Genomic DNA, 13,627 nt, shown 5'->3' on the forward strand with positions numbered 1-13,627 from the left:
GTTTGTTCGTTTCTTTCGAGAGCGAATTGGAGTGAGGAAATGTACTGACTGAGGAAAAGTAGACGCAAAATAGCGCAAAATCGACGACGGACGAAAGGTTATCATTGTTACTACTACTACTAAAACTAAAACTAAAACGTGTAAAACTAAAACTAAAACTGTATACTACTCCAAGGCGACGAACCCTTCCTCGTTTTCTTTCAACATGTCCAACGCGACTTCGCAACTTTCGCTAACGATTCGATCCTCGCAGGATAAATATTTACGCAGAAGCGCCTCGGCGCCTCGGCCACCTCGCGAGCCGATGGCCTCGGCGGCTTCGTGGCGCACCATGGCGTGTTCGTTCGGGTCTTCCAAACATTCAAACAGAGCTTTGCGCGCGATTTCGTTGTCGTCGTCTTCTCGGAGTTGACCGAGGACGTAACAGATTTCGTGTTTGAGCAACGCGGATTGGACCGTTTCCGAGCGCAAGGTTTTGCCGAGCGTGGAGGAACAGAGCTGGACTAACTGTTCGTTTTCTTGCGTTTTTTTAACCAAACCGAACGTCTTTTGCGCTCGGTTCCGCAAGGCAAACATGGCGGCGTATCGGTCCCAAATGTCCGCGGCGTCGTCTAAAATTATCGCGGCTAAAGTTTCCGTTTCGATGGATTCGTCCATCGCCGGCACCGGATCCACCGAATACGCGAATTCTTCTTCTTGTTCTTCATTTACTGCTGCGACTTTTCCAATGCTCTCTTTCTTACTCCCAACGATCGCGCCCGTGCTATTATTAAAAGTAGTAGTATTAGTAGCGGTGGTAGTACTCGTAGCGGTACTTTCATCCCGGGATCCAACCATATATTCCACTCTCCTCAGCGCTAAACTCGCCGTTTCCCTCACTTCCCGGTGTTTCGAATCCTCTCGCATATCTCTCAGAACTTCGAGCGACGTCTCGTCCGCGATCGCCCCGAGCGCCTCCGCGCACTCGTGCCTCGTCATCCCGTGTTCCCTTTGGTTCTTCAGCACTGAAATCAGGGTCGCAGTGGCCGCTTTCGCACGCATTTGTCCGAGAGCGAACGCGACTTCGTGTCTGAACAACGCGTCCGCGTGTAACGATGAAAGTGTGGGGGATCTCTTTTGATGCGCATCATTTATATCACCATCATCATCATCATCCAAAGAAGAAGAATCCGCCGCCAATGCGTCGATCAACGCTTGGACCGCCGCTTGGTTCGTTTCCAGCGAACGCAACGTGAACAGCGCTCGAAACCGGTCTTGGATCGGTAACGATTGGTCAGAGAGCGTTTTCGAGAGCGACGCGATGTCCTGCATCTCTGTTCTATTTGTTTTGATATATACACGCGCGTCGCGTACACCGCGGAGGAAATGAAGAAAAAGTGTATCAGCTTTTCACACCTAATTTAATTGGGGGACTTTACACATACTATCTGCTCTAAAGCGCTCTTTGCTATAGTCTAAAACTCTCTCTTGTATCATCACACACGGCCCGATGATCGCATTCCACGTCAATCACCGTCACCAAACTGACTTTTGTCTCGTTTTCCTCGTTTTCTGCGAATATCGCTCGAACGACGCGACCGCGCCGCTCCAAGGCGAACGAACTCTTCGTCCGGCGTCGAAAGACGAGCGGGATCTTCCGCTACTCTCTAACACGGCCCGCACGGATGATCGGTCTCCACGTCAATCACTGTCACTACACTGACGGTCTCGTTTCCCTCGCTTTCTGCGAATATCGCTCGAACGCGACCTTTTTCGAATGCGAACTTGTTTTGGTCGAAGGAGGAGTGTCGTTTGGATAACCGACCTTCTTTCAAGGCGTCTTTGATATCTTTCTTGGAGACGAAGCGACAGTCCATTCGGCAGGCGCCGTGTTCCGTGATTGACATCGGTTTCGAGCGCAATCGATTGCGCACATGCTCTTCCTCCTGTTTCCTCTTTTTCTCCTCTTTCTGGAAGATAAAAGCGCAAGAGACGAACGCGGTCGCGACGAACGCGCGGATGAATTTCGTAAAGGTGGTGCTTCCTTTGCCTCCTCCTTTCTCGCGTCTTTTGGTATTCCTCTCGCCTTTCGCGTTGTTCTTGAACGTTTTTTTCCTTTTTGGTCGTCCTCCTCGTCCTCCTATTCCTCCTCTTGATCTGTTTTTGGGCAGAGGCATGATGCAGACGACGGAAACGACGACCGGAGAACGCGTAATGTGGATTTGGATTTGTCTGACATTTCCCCAGAAAACAAAATGTCATCGTTTAGGGGATACGAGGAACCGTCGGACTTCTCTTTAGAGAGAAGCGGATGTTTACTCCAACCCTTTGCGTCGTCGTCAGAACATTTTGACGGCAACAGAGGCCCCGATGATGATTTTGATGGAGTCGTGACGAGCGTCTGCGTCAATCATAAGTGGGTGGTTTTATCCAATTTGACTTCCCTAAGACGCTTAGGGGTGGTGCGCGATAATGACGAGGACGAGAGCAACAGCACCCTGGAGATGAAGACGAAGAAGATTCCGTGCCCTGGCGTAGATATTTACGATAAATCGAGCGGTGGGACGCACGTTCGCGCGTATTTCGAGACAAGCAAAGGGAGTTTGGGGGGGGATTTTTTCTCCTGCGTGGACATCTCTGGAGATGTGATTTTTGCCGTCGCGTGCGGAAGCAGCGCGGAGAGAGACGGAGTGCAAGTCATAGCGTTTGAGGCGGTGTACGGAGAGGAAGACGGGAAGATGGTTTCACACTTTGCAGAAATTTGGCGGATCGAGACGCTCGCTCGGGGTCGTCGTCAGATGAGCGCGTCGATCGCGTGTTTACATTTACGCGGCCGCCGATCGAGAACGCTCGTGGTCACGACGTGCGGAGCGCGGAATTTCGCGGAGAGTTGGCTAGTAGACGCAGAATCTGGGGATATTGTTTACGAGGGAAAGCGTTTGGAAAATCAGCCGTGTGAACCGAAAGTTTGGCCAGTCGTTGCGCAGGTTTCGATAGAGATGGAGGAAGGGTGGTGCGCCGTCTTTGCGAGAACGAGAGATAGGAAACGCATCGAGTTGTTCCAAGTTGTCGAGGACGAATACACGGCGAGTTTGCACGCTAAATCTCTCCCTCAGGTGACGAGAGGATTAGATCAGTATATAGGCGGATTATGCGCGTTACCAGCGACGAGGAAAGATTCCGAACACGCGCATCCGAAACTCTGCGTGGCGTTTTCCGAGGACAGCGCGCACTTAAACGCGTTACATTTGAAACGAGGGATGGCGCGGCACGTGATGAAACGAGACAGCGTTGTTCGCATAGTGATGTACGACGTCAAAATTGCAACGAGCAGAAAAACAGGATTGAAAAAATTCGTTCAAGCGGAGGAGACGCATCGCGTATATTTGGAAGACTCAATCGTCACGAGTCCAATCGATCTGGATTCGATGACCTCGTCGCCGGTGAGCTCATCTTACATCTTCTTCGCACACGTCAACGGCGACGTGAGCATCGTCCTTCCAAGAACGGGCGTCGTATTGAAAACATTGAGTGCAGCTCACGACCCCAAGTCTCTCGCGTCGACTGGTTCGGTCAATTTTGTCGTCGCCGATCGCGCGTATCTGAGCGCCTCCAAGTGCGCCGAAGACGCTACAATCTGCCTGTTTTCCAGTGCGGGGCGGTTGACGTCCTGTTGGTCGATTGCTTCGCCATTAGTATGGACTCCACAAACGCATCATTTGTTCCCAAAGCCGTTTCGCGACGCCTCGAAAACCTTCTTGTTGTGCTGCGCTAGACTCGGTCGTGATTCGACGGATACTACGCTCGCGCTTCTTTCCGCCTCCTCCTCCAAGCGTCAACACGCTATGAACGAAAATCGGTTACGAAGAAGAAAAGATATCGACGCCTCGTTAGTATTAACGGAAAAGGAGTTTAAAGATCTCGTCTTCGCGTTATCGTGTCACGAACCAGCGCTCATAGAACGAATCGTAGGCGCGTTAGCCGTCGTGACTTTCAACGTCAAACAGTAGCGTACTACGCACGCATATTGGTGGATAGTTTTAGCTCAAATAGCGCTTTAGAAAACACCATAAAATTAGAGGCGTTTTACGCTTTAAGATATACCGAACGCTCACGACAAGAACACGATGACAAATTGTAAATACTAAACATGTCTTCCAGTAACAGAGACAACATATACAAGTCGCCGCCGCGATTGTTGTCGCACAAACCGCCGCGACCGCCGATGTAAGAGCAAATCAATTGCAAATTTCTTCCCCGAATGACTCACACAAATTCTCTCTCTCTCTCTCTCTCTCTCTTTTTCTCCCTTTCAAACGCAGCACGCCTCGAATTGGCACGGAGTTACACGCGCAACCGGTCCTGTTGGAAGATTTCTTCCACGCGCAAAAGAAAAACACGGTTGGAGGACACAAAGGAGACGACGAGGACGATCACCTAACAGGAGGATTTAGCAGAGGAGAATTGGACCAAAGAGGCAATGACTTTTACAGATATCAGTTGCGCGCGAATTTTGTGGACATTGCGAGAGAGGATTATCAGGAGAGTTTGAATCGCTCGCGAGGAGAGGAAGGGGGAGAGGCGAGTAGGTTTGCATTGAATGTGCAGTTGTTTACTTTGGAGAGACGGATTGGTGTTGTGAGTGCCGGGACGACGGGGGCGACTTCGACGCAAAATCAGCAGTCAAAGTTGCAACAAGCGCAGCAGAGACAAAGACAGTTACAACAGCAACAGCAACAACAAGATGGATACAGGTCGGGAGCGATTTCACCAGCGAGTGGGAGCAGCGGGTGGGAATCCAATACGAGCTCAACGATGCTTTCGGAGAGAAGCGGGCAACATCATCGGAAACATCATCCGTCGCCGTTTGAAGGGAGCGGGTATCACTCTGGCGCGAATAAATCGGTGGTAGATATCGCGATGAACTTTACAAACTTTTTGGGATGGACAAATTATCGCACCGATAATCGCATCACGGATGGATCTGCGTCGTCGAGAGGAGGAGCAGAAGGGTCGACTGCGAACGAGAAGTATCCTACGGAACCTTCCACGGTGAAGGAGGTGCACAGAAAACCGCGAGAGTTATGCGCAGTTGCTGCGGCGTATGAAGACGTACACACGAACCCAAAATTTGCAACCTCGAGATTTATATTAGTGAGCGCGTGCGTGTCTAAATCAACAGAGACGACGACACGAACGACTCCACAGTTTCAACACGAAATGGTGTCTTCAACGTCATCTTCTACAAAAGGCATAGCGCAAAAATTCAAGAACAAGAAGAAAGTGGTCGTCGTGACGAGCGATTCGACATCTTTCCCGGCGAGACAAAGTCAAGATCATCGAGATTATCAACAGCAACAGAACGTTCGCGTGCTCGCTCCAAAGATTGAAATTTCGCACAAGGAAATTGTGGAGACTTTTTTACTGGTTCGATCAATTGGCGGATACCGGGAGATGGTGCTCAAACCGACGACGGCAGCTTTACCGTGGTATCCCGGCGAAGAGAATGAAGTAACGTGCATCGCATTAGCACCGTTTGGCGGTCGCGCGCTCGTTGGCACGGTATCGGGTAAATGCTACATCGTCGATTTGGGTACGACTTTGAATCCAAAATTCATGCCCGCCGTGGATGAAGAGAGACGCAAAGAAAATGATTCCGACGAAGATTCCGAAACGAATAGAAGAAATAGTGATAATTTAGCGAAAACGCCCGAAACGTTTAAAATGAAAGAAGCCATTCGCGTGCTCGCGGAAGATTCGAAAAAGAGTGCTGGTGTGGATAGTAGAAACGAGAATCAACGACAACCGGCAAAAGCGCGTTCGGTTGTTTGGTGGCGGAGAGCTAAGGACAACAAAGAAATAGCAATTTGCGGCGACTCTACCGGAGTGGTACGCTTGTGGGACGTTGAAAGTGGCGAATTACTCATGACGATCCCTACGAAGTGTAACCCGTTGAAAAAACTCCAGCTCGTAGAGGCTATCGACGATAGACGCGTGCACGAGATTCTCAAACAGCAATCGCAAAAGTATTACAATAGCGAAGAATCCTTGACGAGTGATTTCTCATCGGCGACGACGACTGGTGACAAAGCAAATAGCAAAATGGCGAGCTCGAGCAGCACTTTCTTGTTACTCTCCAAACGCGTCGCGAGAGAACGAGATGAACACGGTAATATCATCCGCACTATGGATCGGGTGAACTCCATGCGACAAAAATTCCGCGAATCGCGAATGTCCATTAACGAGAACTACGAGGAAAATTATGACAACGAGTATAGAGAAAATGTCGATGAAGACGACGATATGGACGACGAGTTCAACACTTACAAAGACGTAGACACGTACTTTCAAACGTTGGATTTAGAAACCTACTCGGCGCGAATCGATGAAATTTCCTGCGTACCGGAACAAAACATTTTGTTTTCTGGACCGGAGAAAGTCGGCAGTCGATTCGGACACGACGGTTACGAAACGCACGAGAGTGGGGCGAATTCTCCGGATTTTCAAGGTGGCGTGTTGGTGTCGCGTCCGGAGAACTTTACCGGTCACTCGACGCTCGAACACGGCGGCAAATCGTTCGTCGTTTCCTCCTTCGCCGACGGTCGAGTAGACATTTATGATGCGAAAGTTTCTGATTCAAAAGTTATTGCGTCTATTCGAACGCCAAATTATAGTTCGCCTCGATTCGCGTACATTGTCGACGCTTTTGCATTCTTCGTCATGTCCTCTCGGTCGATCGCAGTCATCAGTCGGGCGACGAATACCTTGGTGCAGAAAATCGTCTTGCCGGTGGAGTACGGCGCCATCAAAGGATTAGTCAGAGGCATCCCGGTGCGTTCGTCCAAGTACGAATTGGCGATTGATCTAGCAGCAGATATACGCGCAGATGGTGATGATGATGACAATGATGATGATGACGTTGACGAGGACGGAGAAGATATCGGACGTAATTCAATCATTCTTGAAGGCGTCGTGTGCTGGACGACGAGTCGCGTGTTTGAAATCACTCCAACCGCATCGGTTTTCGACTTGTACGAGAAACTCGCATTGAGCGGTCGAATCTCGAGAGCGAGGGAGTTAGCGGATGCTTTAGCTTTAGATGCGTCCGAGATGGCGTTACACGCGTGCGAACGTGCTTTAAATGCGAGACGGGGCGATACTGCAGCAGCCATGTATTACTTTGCCGTTCGGTCGGATTCGGACTCACCGCAGAAACGGTACAAAATGCTCGCAAGGTTTTGCGACGCGTGCTTACGTTCCTGGCACGTACGTGCTACGGAGCATTTACTCGAAACAATGGATGCTTGGGATTTTGGAGCGAACGGATTCGATTCCGAGCCGTCTTCGCCGGCGGCGACGTTTTCCAGATGGGGCTCTCGCGCTGGATCTCGCGCCGGATCACTCGGGGGGTCGCCCTCACACAGCGGGAGTAAGCAACAAACACTGCGCAGCAGTAACAACAATTTTGCCGCAGAAAAGTCGTTTCGTGCGGACGCCAGAGAATGTTTGAAACGCTCGCGCGATAGAGATATCGAAGTGGCCGTTCAGACAGCGCGAATTGCGCGCGCGAATATTATCGCTTGGTCGTCCAAGGAAGGTGTCGCGTGTTTGAAGGCGTGCGATGAACTCCTCGACGCCGAAGTTTCTGCTTCAGCATCGACAACCGTGGTGATCATAAGAGATGATGGGACCGAGGAAGAGATTACTCGAGAACAATTCGAGGGCATCGAAAACGATGCGCAGTTTGAACCGAAGCTCGCCGATTCTGAGTTCATCAAAGAGTTTGTCGATAATTTGGCGCGAACGTGTTGTTCAGATTCTCCGAGTAGCGAACAGTTTGACAATGAGCGCGATACGAGCGAAAACGAAAATATTCCAAAGTGGCAACGCATGGAAAATGCAATCAAAGCGTTCGAGGAGGGTAATCATAACGCATTCAAACAGGAAGGAGACTTGAGCGTTGGCGATGCATTTAGGACGCCGACGGATTCGCCAATGAAGAAAAATGATACGTTCTCTAACAACGAAAGTAAAGGTGGTAGTAGTGGTCAAAACCACCACCTATTCGAAGCGAAACGCGCCAATGGACGCACGAGAGATCGCACGAACGCGCCAAAAACGCAATCTGTCTCCGTGCACATGCGCACAGTTGGTTCGCTCGTGCGCGCTTTGAACGTAGGATCGAGCGAGGAGGATATCTTGTTTGGGAAGAGGGATAGTAAAGATGTGGAAAAGACGACTAAGAGCGAGAGCAACATCGAAGGTAGGCGTAGCGCCACGAAGCAAGACGATGAGAACAACAAAGACGTTGGAGAAGATTTTGAGAATCAACTCAAACAAAACAACATCCCGCGAAGTCTTTCAATTGCATTGCCGACGTTGTTTTGGGCGCTCGGCGAGGAAGGTCGCACAAACGCATTGAGTTATAACCACACTCGCAACGTTGGACCCGGTGGAAACACTAGCTTCAATACGAACATCTCGCCCTCCGTCTCGCCTCGGTCGAGCGATCAAAACAGCGAAAACAGCAAAACAGCATTCAACACGAACAAGCTCTTTGACATCGCGTACCACAACCAAAAAGCATCCGCGACGTTTCAAAAACGCATCGTCAACCCTGAACTTCGCGTCAACTGTCTCCTCGCGCACGTCGCGATGGAACCAGCCAACTCGGAACGGAAAGTTCACTACCAGCGCGAACTGGAAGCGGAAATCAAACGCGCCGTTATTCACTCGCGCAATCTCAAAGCGGACGATGATATCACTTCGGAAGGCCGCGTTTTGTTACAAATAGTCGGTTCCGCCATTGCGTGGTCTAACGACGCCGCGTTGTCAACCGTCGCCGCGCAACTCGGACACTTTGAATCCGCGAACGCGTTTCGCGTCGACATCGCCGATCGTTTGCTTTCACGAATAGACGAAGCGAAAAACGATGAACGCATCATTCGCGAAGATAACGAAACCGGTGAAAACGACGAGACGTTGCGCCTGCTCGCGAGGGAAGTTGTGTTATCAAAACATGCCATCGAACGAGAGTTAAAATTCGCGTTTGAACATCTGGCGCCAAAGTGTAAGGACGCAAAGAAACGTGCTTTGTGCACGAAAGAAATCGCAAAAAGGTGGAAGAGCAAACACATGAAAGATTTCCTAACCTGGGACGAATTTGAGCGCATGGCGTTGAGAACGATGCCACCTGAAGAAGGTGAGTTGACCACGTTTGAGCTTTTGAAGATGAGCTTCTCGGGAGGAGGAGGAAGAGGAGAAGATGAAGAGGTGCGATTGAAGTACTCCGCAAACTTTGCGTTGAAGTGCGCAATCGCCCCGAGTTTACCCTCTCTCGGCAGCGTTTACGCAAACGATTTAGATAGATAAACAACACTATTGTTATTACTAAACGCGATCGATTTTCGTGCAATCGAAACCTTGCTTTTGCCAAGCGGTTGAAACTTCTCTCGAAACGCTCGGTTCGGTGACGCCGGAACCCAAAGGCGACGACGACATACTATTTGTTCCTCTCTCTTCTCGAGGAGAAACTTCACTAGACCCGAGCTGCGACTGCCACGCTTTCTTGATGAAATCTTCTTCTTCTCCTTCGTTAGCCGTAGTTGGAATAATAGTTGGAGTTGTAGTAGTAGTATCAGAAGAAGAAGCTTCTTCTTTTTTTTCTTCGCTAGGAGACATATATCCATCATCAGAAACCGGTCCCACGTCTTTCGGATCATTCAACCTCCCCGTCCCGGGCGGGGCATATAACGGTCGTTTCCCCGAAGCATTGTTGTCGTCGTCAAACGGTTGCCAACTTCCGAACGGCTTCTCGTCCGTTTTGATCCCAACGGCTTCGATTTCCTTCTTTCTCGTTTGTTCCTTCTCGGACAAACCGCGCCAATCCTTATCGTACTCTCCGGCATGGTACTTTTTCATGACAGCTTTAAAGCCTTCTTCGCCGCCACCGTGCGCGATTCGGTCTCTTTGCATTTGTCGATAACACTCCAACGGTTTTCCGACGCCGCCGTATTTCACCAGGTCCAGCTGCAACCATTTCGGTAACCACTCGTCCGGCCAATCGTCGTGGACGCCGTTGAGTTCGTCCACCCAAAACGCCATCACCTCTTTAATCGTAGGAACCGTATACAATTGATGCTTGATTTCAAACGCCGTCCAGTTTTTGCGGTAGTTGTTTTCGGGGGTTTCAAACGTCGTCACGAAATCTCTGCTCTCATCAAACGCGCTGTCGACGTTCTCCTCTTTTTCGTAGAAACCACCCGTGGCGGCGTTGAGCCAGTGTCGAGCGCCAATTTCCAAATCGAACAAGTTCGGTTCGCCTTCGCCTTCTTTTTTCGTTCGAGTTTTCGTGCCTTCTTTAACCCACGGCTCCGGTTTTTCCAATGTCACCTCTTGGACTTTGCTCTCCGGGTACGTGTCGACCAACGTCGGGATAACGGAAACATCGTCTCGTTTGCCGTCGAATTTCTCAATCAACTCTCTGACGCGCGTGCCATAGACTCTGTCGTCCACCAACAACTCCGAGGCAACTTGCTTAATCACCGGAGCGTACTCTCTGACCAACTGTTCCGCTCGTTTCATCGCCGCTTTCAACATTAATTGTTGGTCGTCTTTGCCGTAGAGTTTGTCCAATCTAAAACCTTCCGTTATGGCCGGGTCAAAGTGCGGGCGAACTTTACCATCTCGTACATACGTAATGCCAGTATCGTTGACAATTCGAGAGATGTAGTCTTGCGCGTAAATGACATCTGGTGTGGTCGCCAACGAGACGTCGTCTTCGCCGAAGAACACTCTCTCCGCGACGCGACCGCAAATTATCAACGCCGCACACTCGACGTAATACTCGATGGTATCCGGACCTTGCGCGTACAATTTCGCTTGCGTCACGTGGTCGGGTTCGTTGACGTATAACAAGGATGACACCGCTTCACCTCTCGGTTTTAACGTGACTTGAATCAACTCAGGAGTTAACTGTGGTCTACTCGAGCAAATCACTGCTCTCGATGCCTCTAAAATCGCCAAGTGTTCTTTACCCCAACTGTGCGGCAACGGCGCGCCGACTAAGCCAACCACTTGCTTTTCAATCACGGCTTCGATATCTTCTATGTCCATGAACTCTTTATCTCTTCGAACGGATAAAATAGCACCTTCGTTCAACAAGTTGGCTAAATCGGCGCCGGAATAATCCTCAGTGATTTCCGAAACTCTCTTCAAAAATGCGTCGTCGTTGTCGTGGTTCACGTTCAATTTTTTCGCGTGCACTTTGAGAATCTTTAAGCGATCTTCGGACCGTTTGGGATTCCCGACTCGAAAAGAGCGATCGAAGCGTCCAGAACGCAACAACGCCGGGTCTAAATTCGACGCCAAGTTTGTCGCGCCGATGATCAAAATCGGCGTTTGGTTCGGATCGAAACCGTCCATTTCAACCAACAATTGCATCAAACCTTGCGCGCGTTCTTGCGAGGCTGGGTCGGACATGTCGTAAAACGCTCTCGATTTTCCCAAAGTGTCTAATTCGTCGATGAAAATAATCGCCGGCGCGACGTCTCGAGCTCTTTTGAACAAATCTCTCACGCGGCTCGCCGCGACGCCGACAAACATCTCGACAAACTCCGAGCCATTGGCGTAAAAGAACGGCATCATCGCCTCTCCCGCGACAGCTTTAGCTAACAGCGTCTTCCCAGTACCTGGTGGGCCTTCTAACAAAATACCTTTCGGTGGGTCCACGATTTGGCCCTCAAATCTCGGATCGCCGTTCATGATGTCGATAACCTCTTGAAACTCGTGCACGGCTTCGTCCAATCCGGCGACGTCGTTAAAGCGCACTTTGGACATGCGCCTGGAGATTTTCTTCGCTTTTGATTTAGTCATGGCCACGAACGGGTTCTTTGACTCTTCGTTTTGTTCCTCTTTACTCATTTTTTGAACTTGTTGCAACGTCTTTTTCCCGGAGATGATTTGGTCTAAGACGTATGTGGAAATGCCGAGTTGTCTCGCCAACTTTGACTTTTTATCCTTCTTCAAAGAATCCGGCGGTTTGTACTTTTTCGTTTCCGATTTACCAGCCGGGTTCCCTTGAAAAACCGCCCAATGTTCTGGTTTCTTTCTCGACATCGCAATCGCCGTCAAAAAGGCCATCGATCCGTACCACGGTAACGTCGTTTGTAACAAGCTTCCGAAATACAACGGCGAGCGGTGCATGAACAGCTGACAACTGGACGGATTCGTCTCCCAAACGTCGAAATCGACGAAATCAGGCGTGACGGACGCTTTTTGGCAGCGAATGACTAAATCGTCCCACGCGTCGCCGGGCAAATTACACTTCTTCACCCCGTACGATTCCCGATCGTAATTTAAGCGGTGTTTCTCGTCTTCGTACTCGCAAATTGCCACTTTGCCTTCCTCGTAAATTTTAATCCTAGAGATGCGTTGATTTTGCAAATCTCTCATCAATTGCGAGTAATCGATGAGCTCTTCGATGTACTCCGGTTTTTCCGCCTGATCCAACCAATCCGGAAACTTTCGCATCCACAATCGTTTCCCCCATTTCATTTCGGATTGAAACCGTTCCGGATACGTCCTCTCTTGCGCTCTAAATTTCGCCAACAACCGTCTCTTCTCCGATTTCAACATCTTCTCGAACCCTTTATTTTTCTTCAACATATCTAACAGTTTCGTGTCTTGTTCCTTCATCCAATCCGGCGCGTACAATTCGTAATTCTTCTTCTTCGTTCGCCTCTTGGTGATATCGATCCTCTCCAACAACGCGTCCACCTCTTTACAATCCTTCTCGAAATCCCAAATCCTTTGCGCCTTCAATATCCTCGGCACGGTCCAATAATCCATTATGAACGGGTCTAACCACTTGCTAAACACCCTGGGCGGAATCACTCTGGCTCCGCCGGTCAATTTCGGCGGCAACTCCGGAAAAATCATCTGCGGCCTTTCGTACGACATCAACTCGTGCACTTCGCCGGGTTCTTGGTCGAAGTACGCCTTGTGGTTTTCCTCGAAATCTTCCGTCGTTCGGACTTTGTGCCCTTTCTTCAACCGAGGAATTCGAGGGTCGAACATGTATTCTCTATCCATCGGGAGATTTCGCGGTCCTTTTCCTTTCTTCGCACATAAGATTTGCAACGCGCCTCTCCCGCGGTATTGGTTGTTAAAGTGATTTGTTTCAGTTCTTAGTATCATCGCTGGCGGTGCGTTTTTTCTTCTTTTGCATAAAAAAGCACCTTTTTCAGCCGCCGCCCGAACAACCACCCCAACCCTCTTTTTCCGCTTTTGTTGTTTCTTCGTCGTCGTCGTCGTCTGAGAAGTGCGAGTTTCGATGCTTTCCCTGAAATAAGCGCTTCCTTTCCCTCCTCTGCTCCTGTTTTGCGCGAAAAATGACGACGTAAACGACGACGACGTTGAAGAAGCCGCCATGATGATGACGATGACAACGACGAGAGGAAACCCGATGAATTTTTATCTCGCGAGAGGAAGAAGCTTTTACTCTTTGAAAAAAAAACACCACTCTCTCTCTCTTTTAGCGCCTGCGGAGAGAGATGAAGAGAGAGGCCTGGAGACGGAACGAGAACAAAACGACTCAGCGCTCCTCTTCTTCGATTCTTTGTCTTCTTTGTCTTCTTTGTCTTCTTCT

General features: G+C 49.8%; 4 protein-coding genes across 4 annotated transcripts; 1 reads left to right on the top strand and 3 right to left on the bottom strand.

Moving 5' to 3' along the window:
- Nucleotides 1-165: 165 nt before the first annotated feature.
- Bathy07g04230 (predicted protein) lies at nucleotides 166-1,311 on the bottom strand (the record flags this gene model as incomplete). Its single annotated transcript, XM_007511808.1, has 1 exon — nucleotides 166-1,311. The coding sequence occupies one exon, from the start codon at nucleotides 1,309-1,311 to the stop codon at nucleotides 166-168; it is 1,146 nt and encodes a 381-aa protein (XP_007511870.1).
- Nucleotides 1,312-1,646: 335 nt separating this feature from the next.
- Nucleotides 1,647-2,156, bottom strand: Bathy07g04240 (predicted protein; the record flags this gene model as incomplete). The annotated part of the gene is made up of 1 exon (XM_007512099.1): nucleotides 1,647-2,156. The coding sequence occupies one exon, from the start codon at nucleotides 2,154-2,156 to the stop codon at nucleotides 1,647-1,649; it is 510 nt and encodes a 169-aa protein (XP_007512161.1).
- Nucleotides 2,157-2,234: 78 nt separating this feature from the next.
- Bathy07g04250 (unknown protein) lies at nucleotides 2,235-9,262 on the top strand (the record flags this gene model as incomplete). Its single annotated transcript, XM_007512068.1, has 3 exons — nucleotides 2,235-3,985; nucleotides 4,302-9,181; nucleotides 9,216-9,262. The coding sequence occupies 3 exons, from the start codon at nucleotides 2,235-2,237 to the stop codon at nucleotides 9,260-9,262; spliced, it is 6,678 nt and encodes a 2,225-aa protein (XP_007512130.1).
- Nucleotides 9,263-9,369: 107 nt separating this feature from the next.
- On the bottom strand, nucleotides 9,370-13,410 carry Bathy07g04260 (ATP-dependent metalloprotease FtsH; the record flags this gene model as incomplete). The annotated part of the gene is made up of 1 exon (XM_007511950.1): nucleotides 9,370-13,410. The coding sequence occupies one exon, from the start codon at nucleotides 13,408-13,410 to the stop codon at nucleotides 9,370-9,372; it is 4,041 nt and encodes a 1,346-aa protein (XP_007512012.1).
- Between the last annotated feature and the right edge of the window lie 217 nt (nucleotides 13,411-13,627).

Source organism: Bathycoccus prasinos, assembly GCF_002220235.1.
Source record: "Bathycoccus prasinos genomic : Chromosome_7".
NCBI lineage: Eukaryota > Viridiplantae > Chlorophyta > Mamiellophyceae > Mamiellales > Bathycoccaceae > Bathycoccus > Bathycoccus prasinos.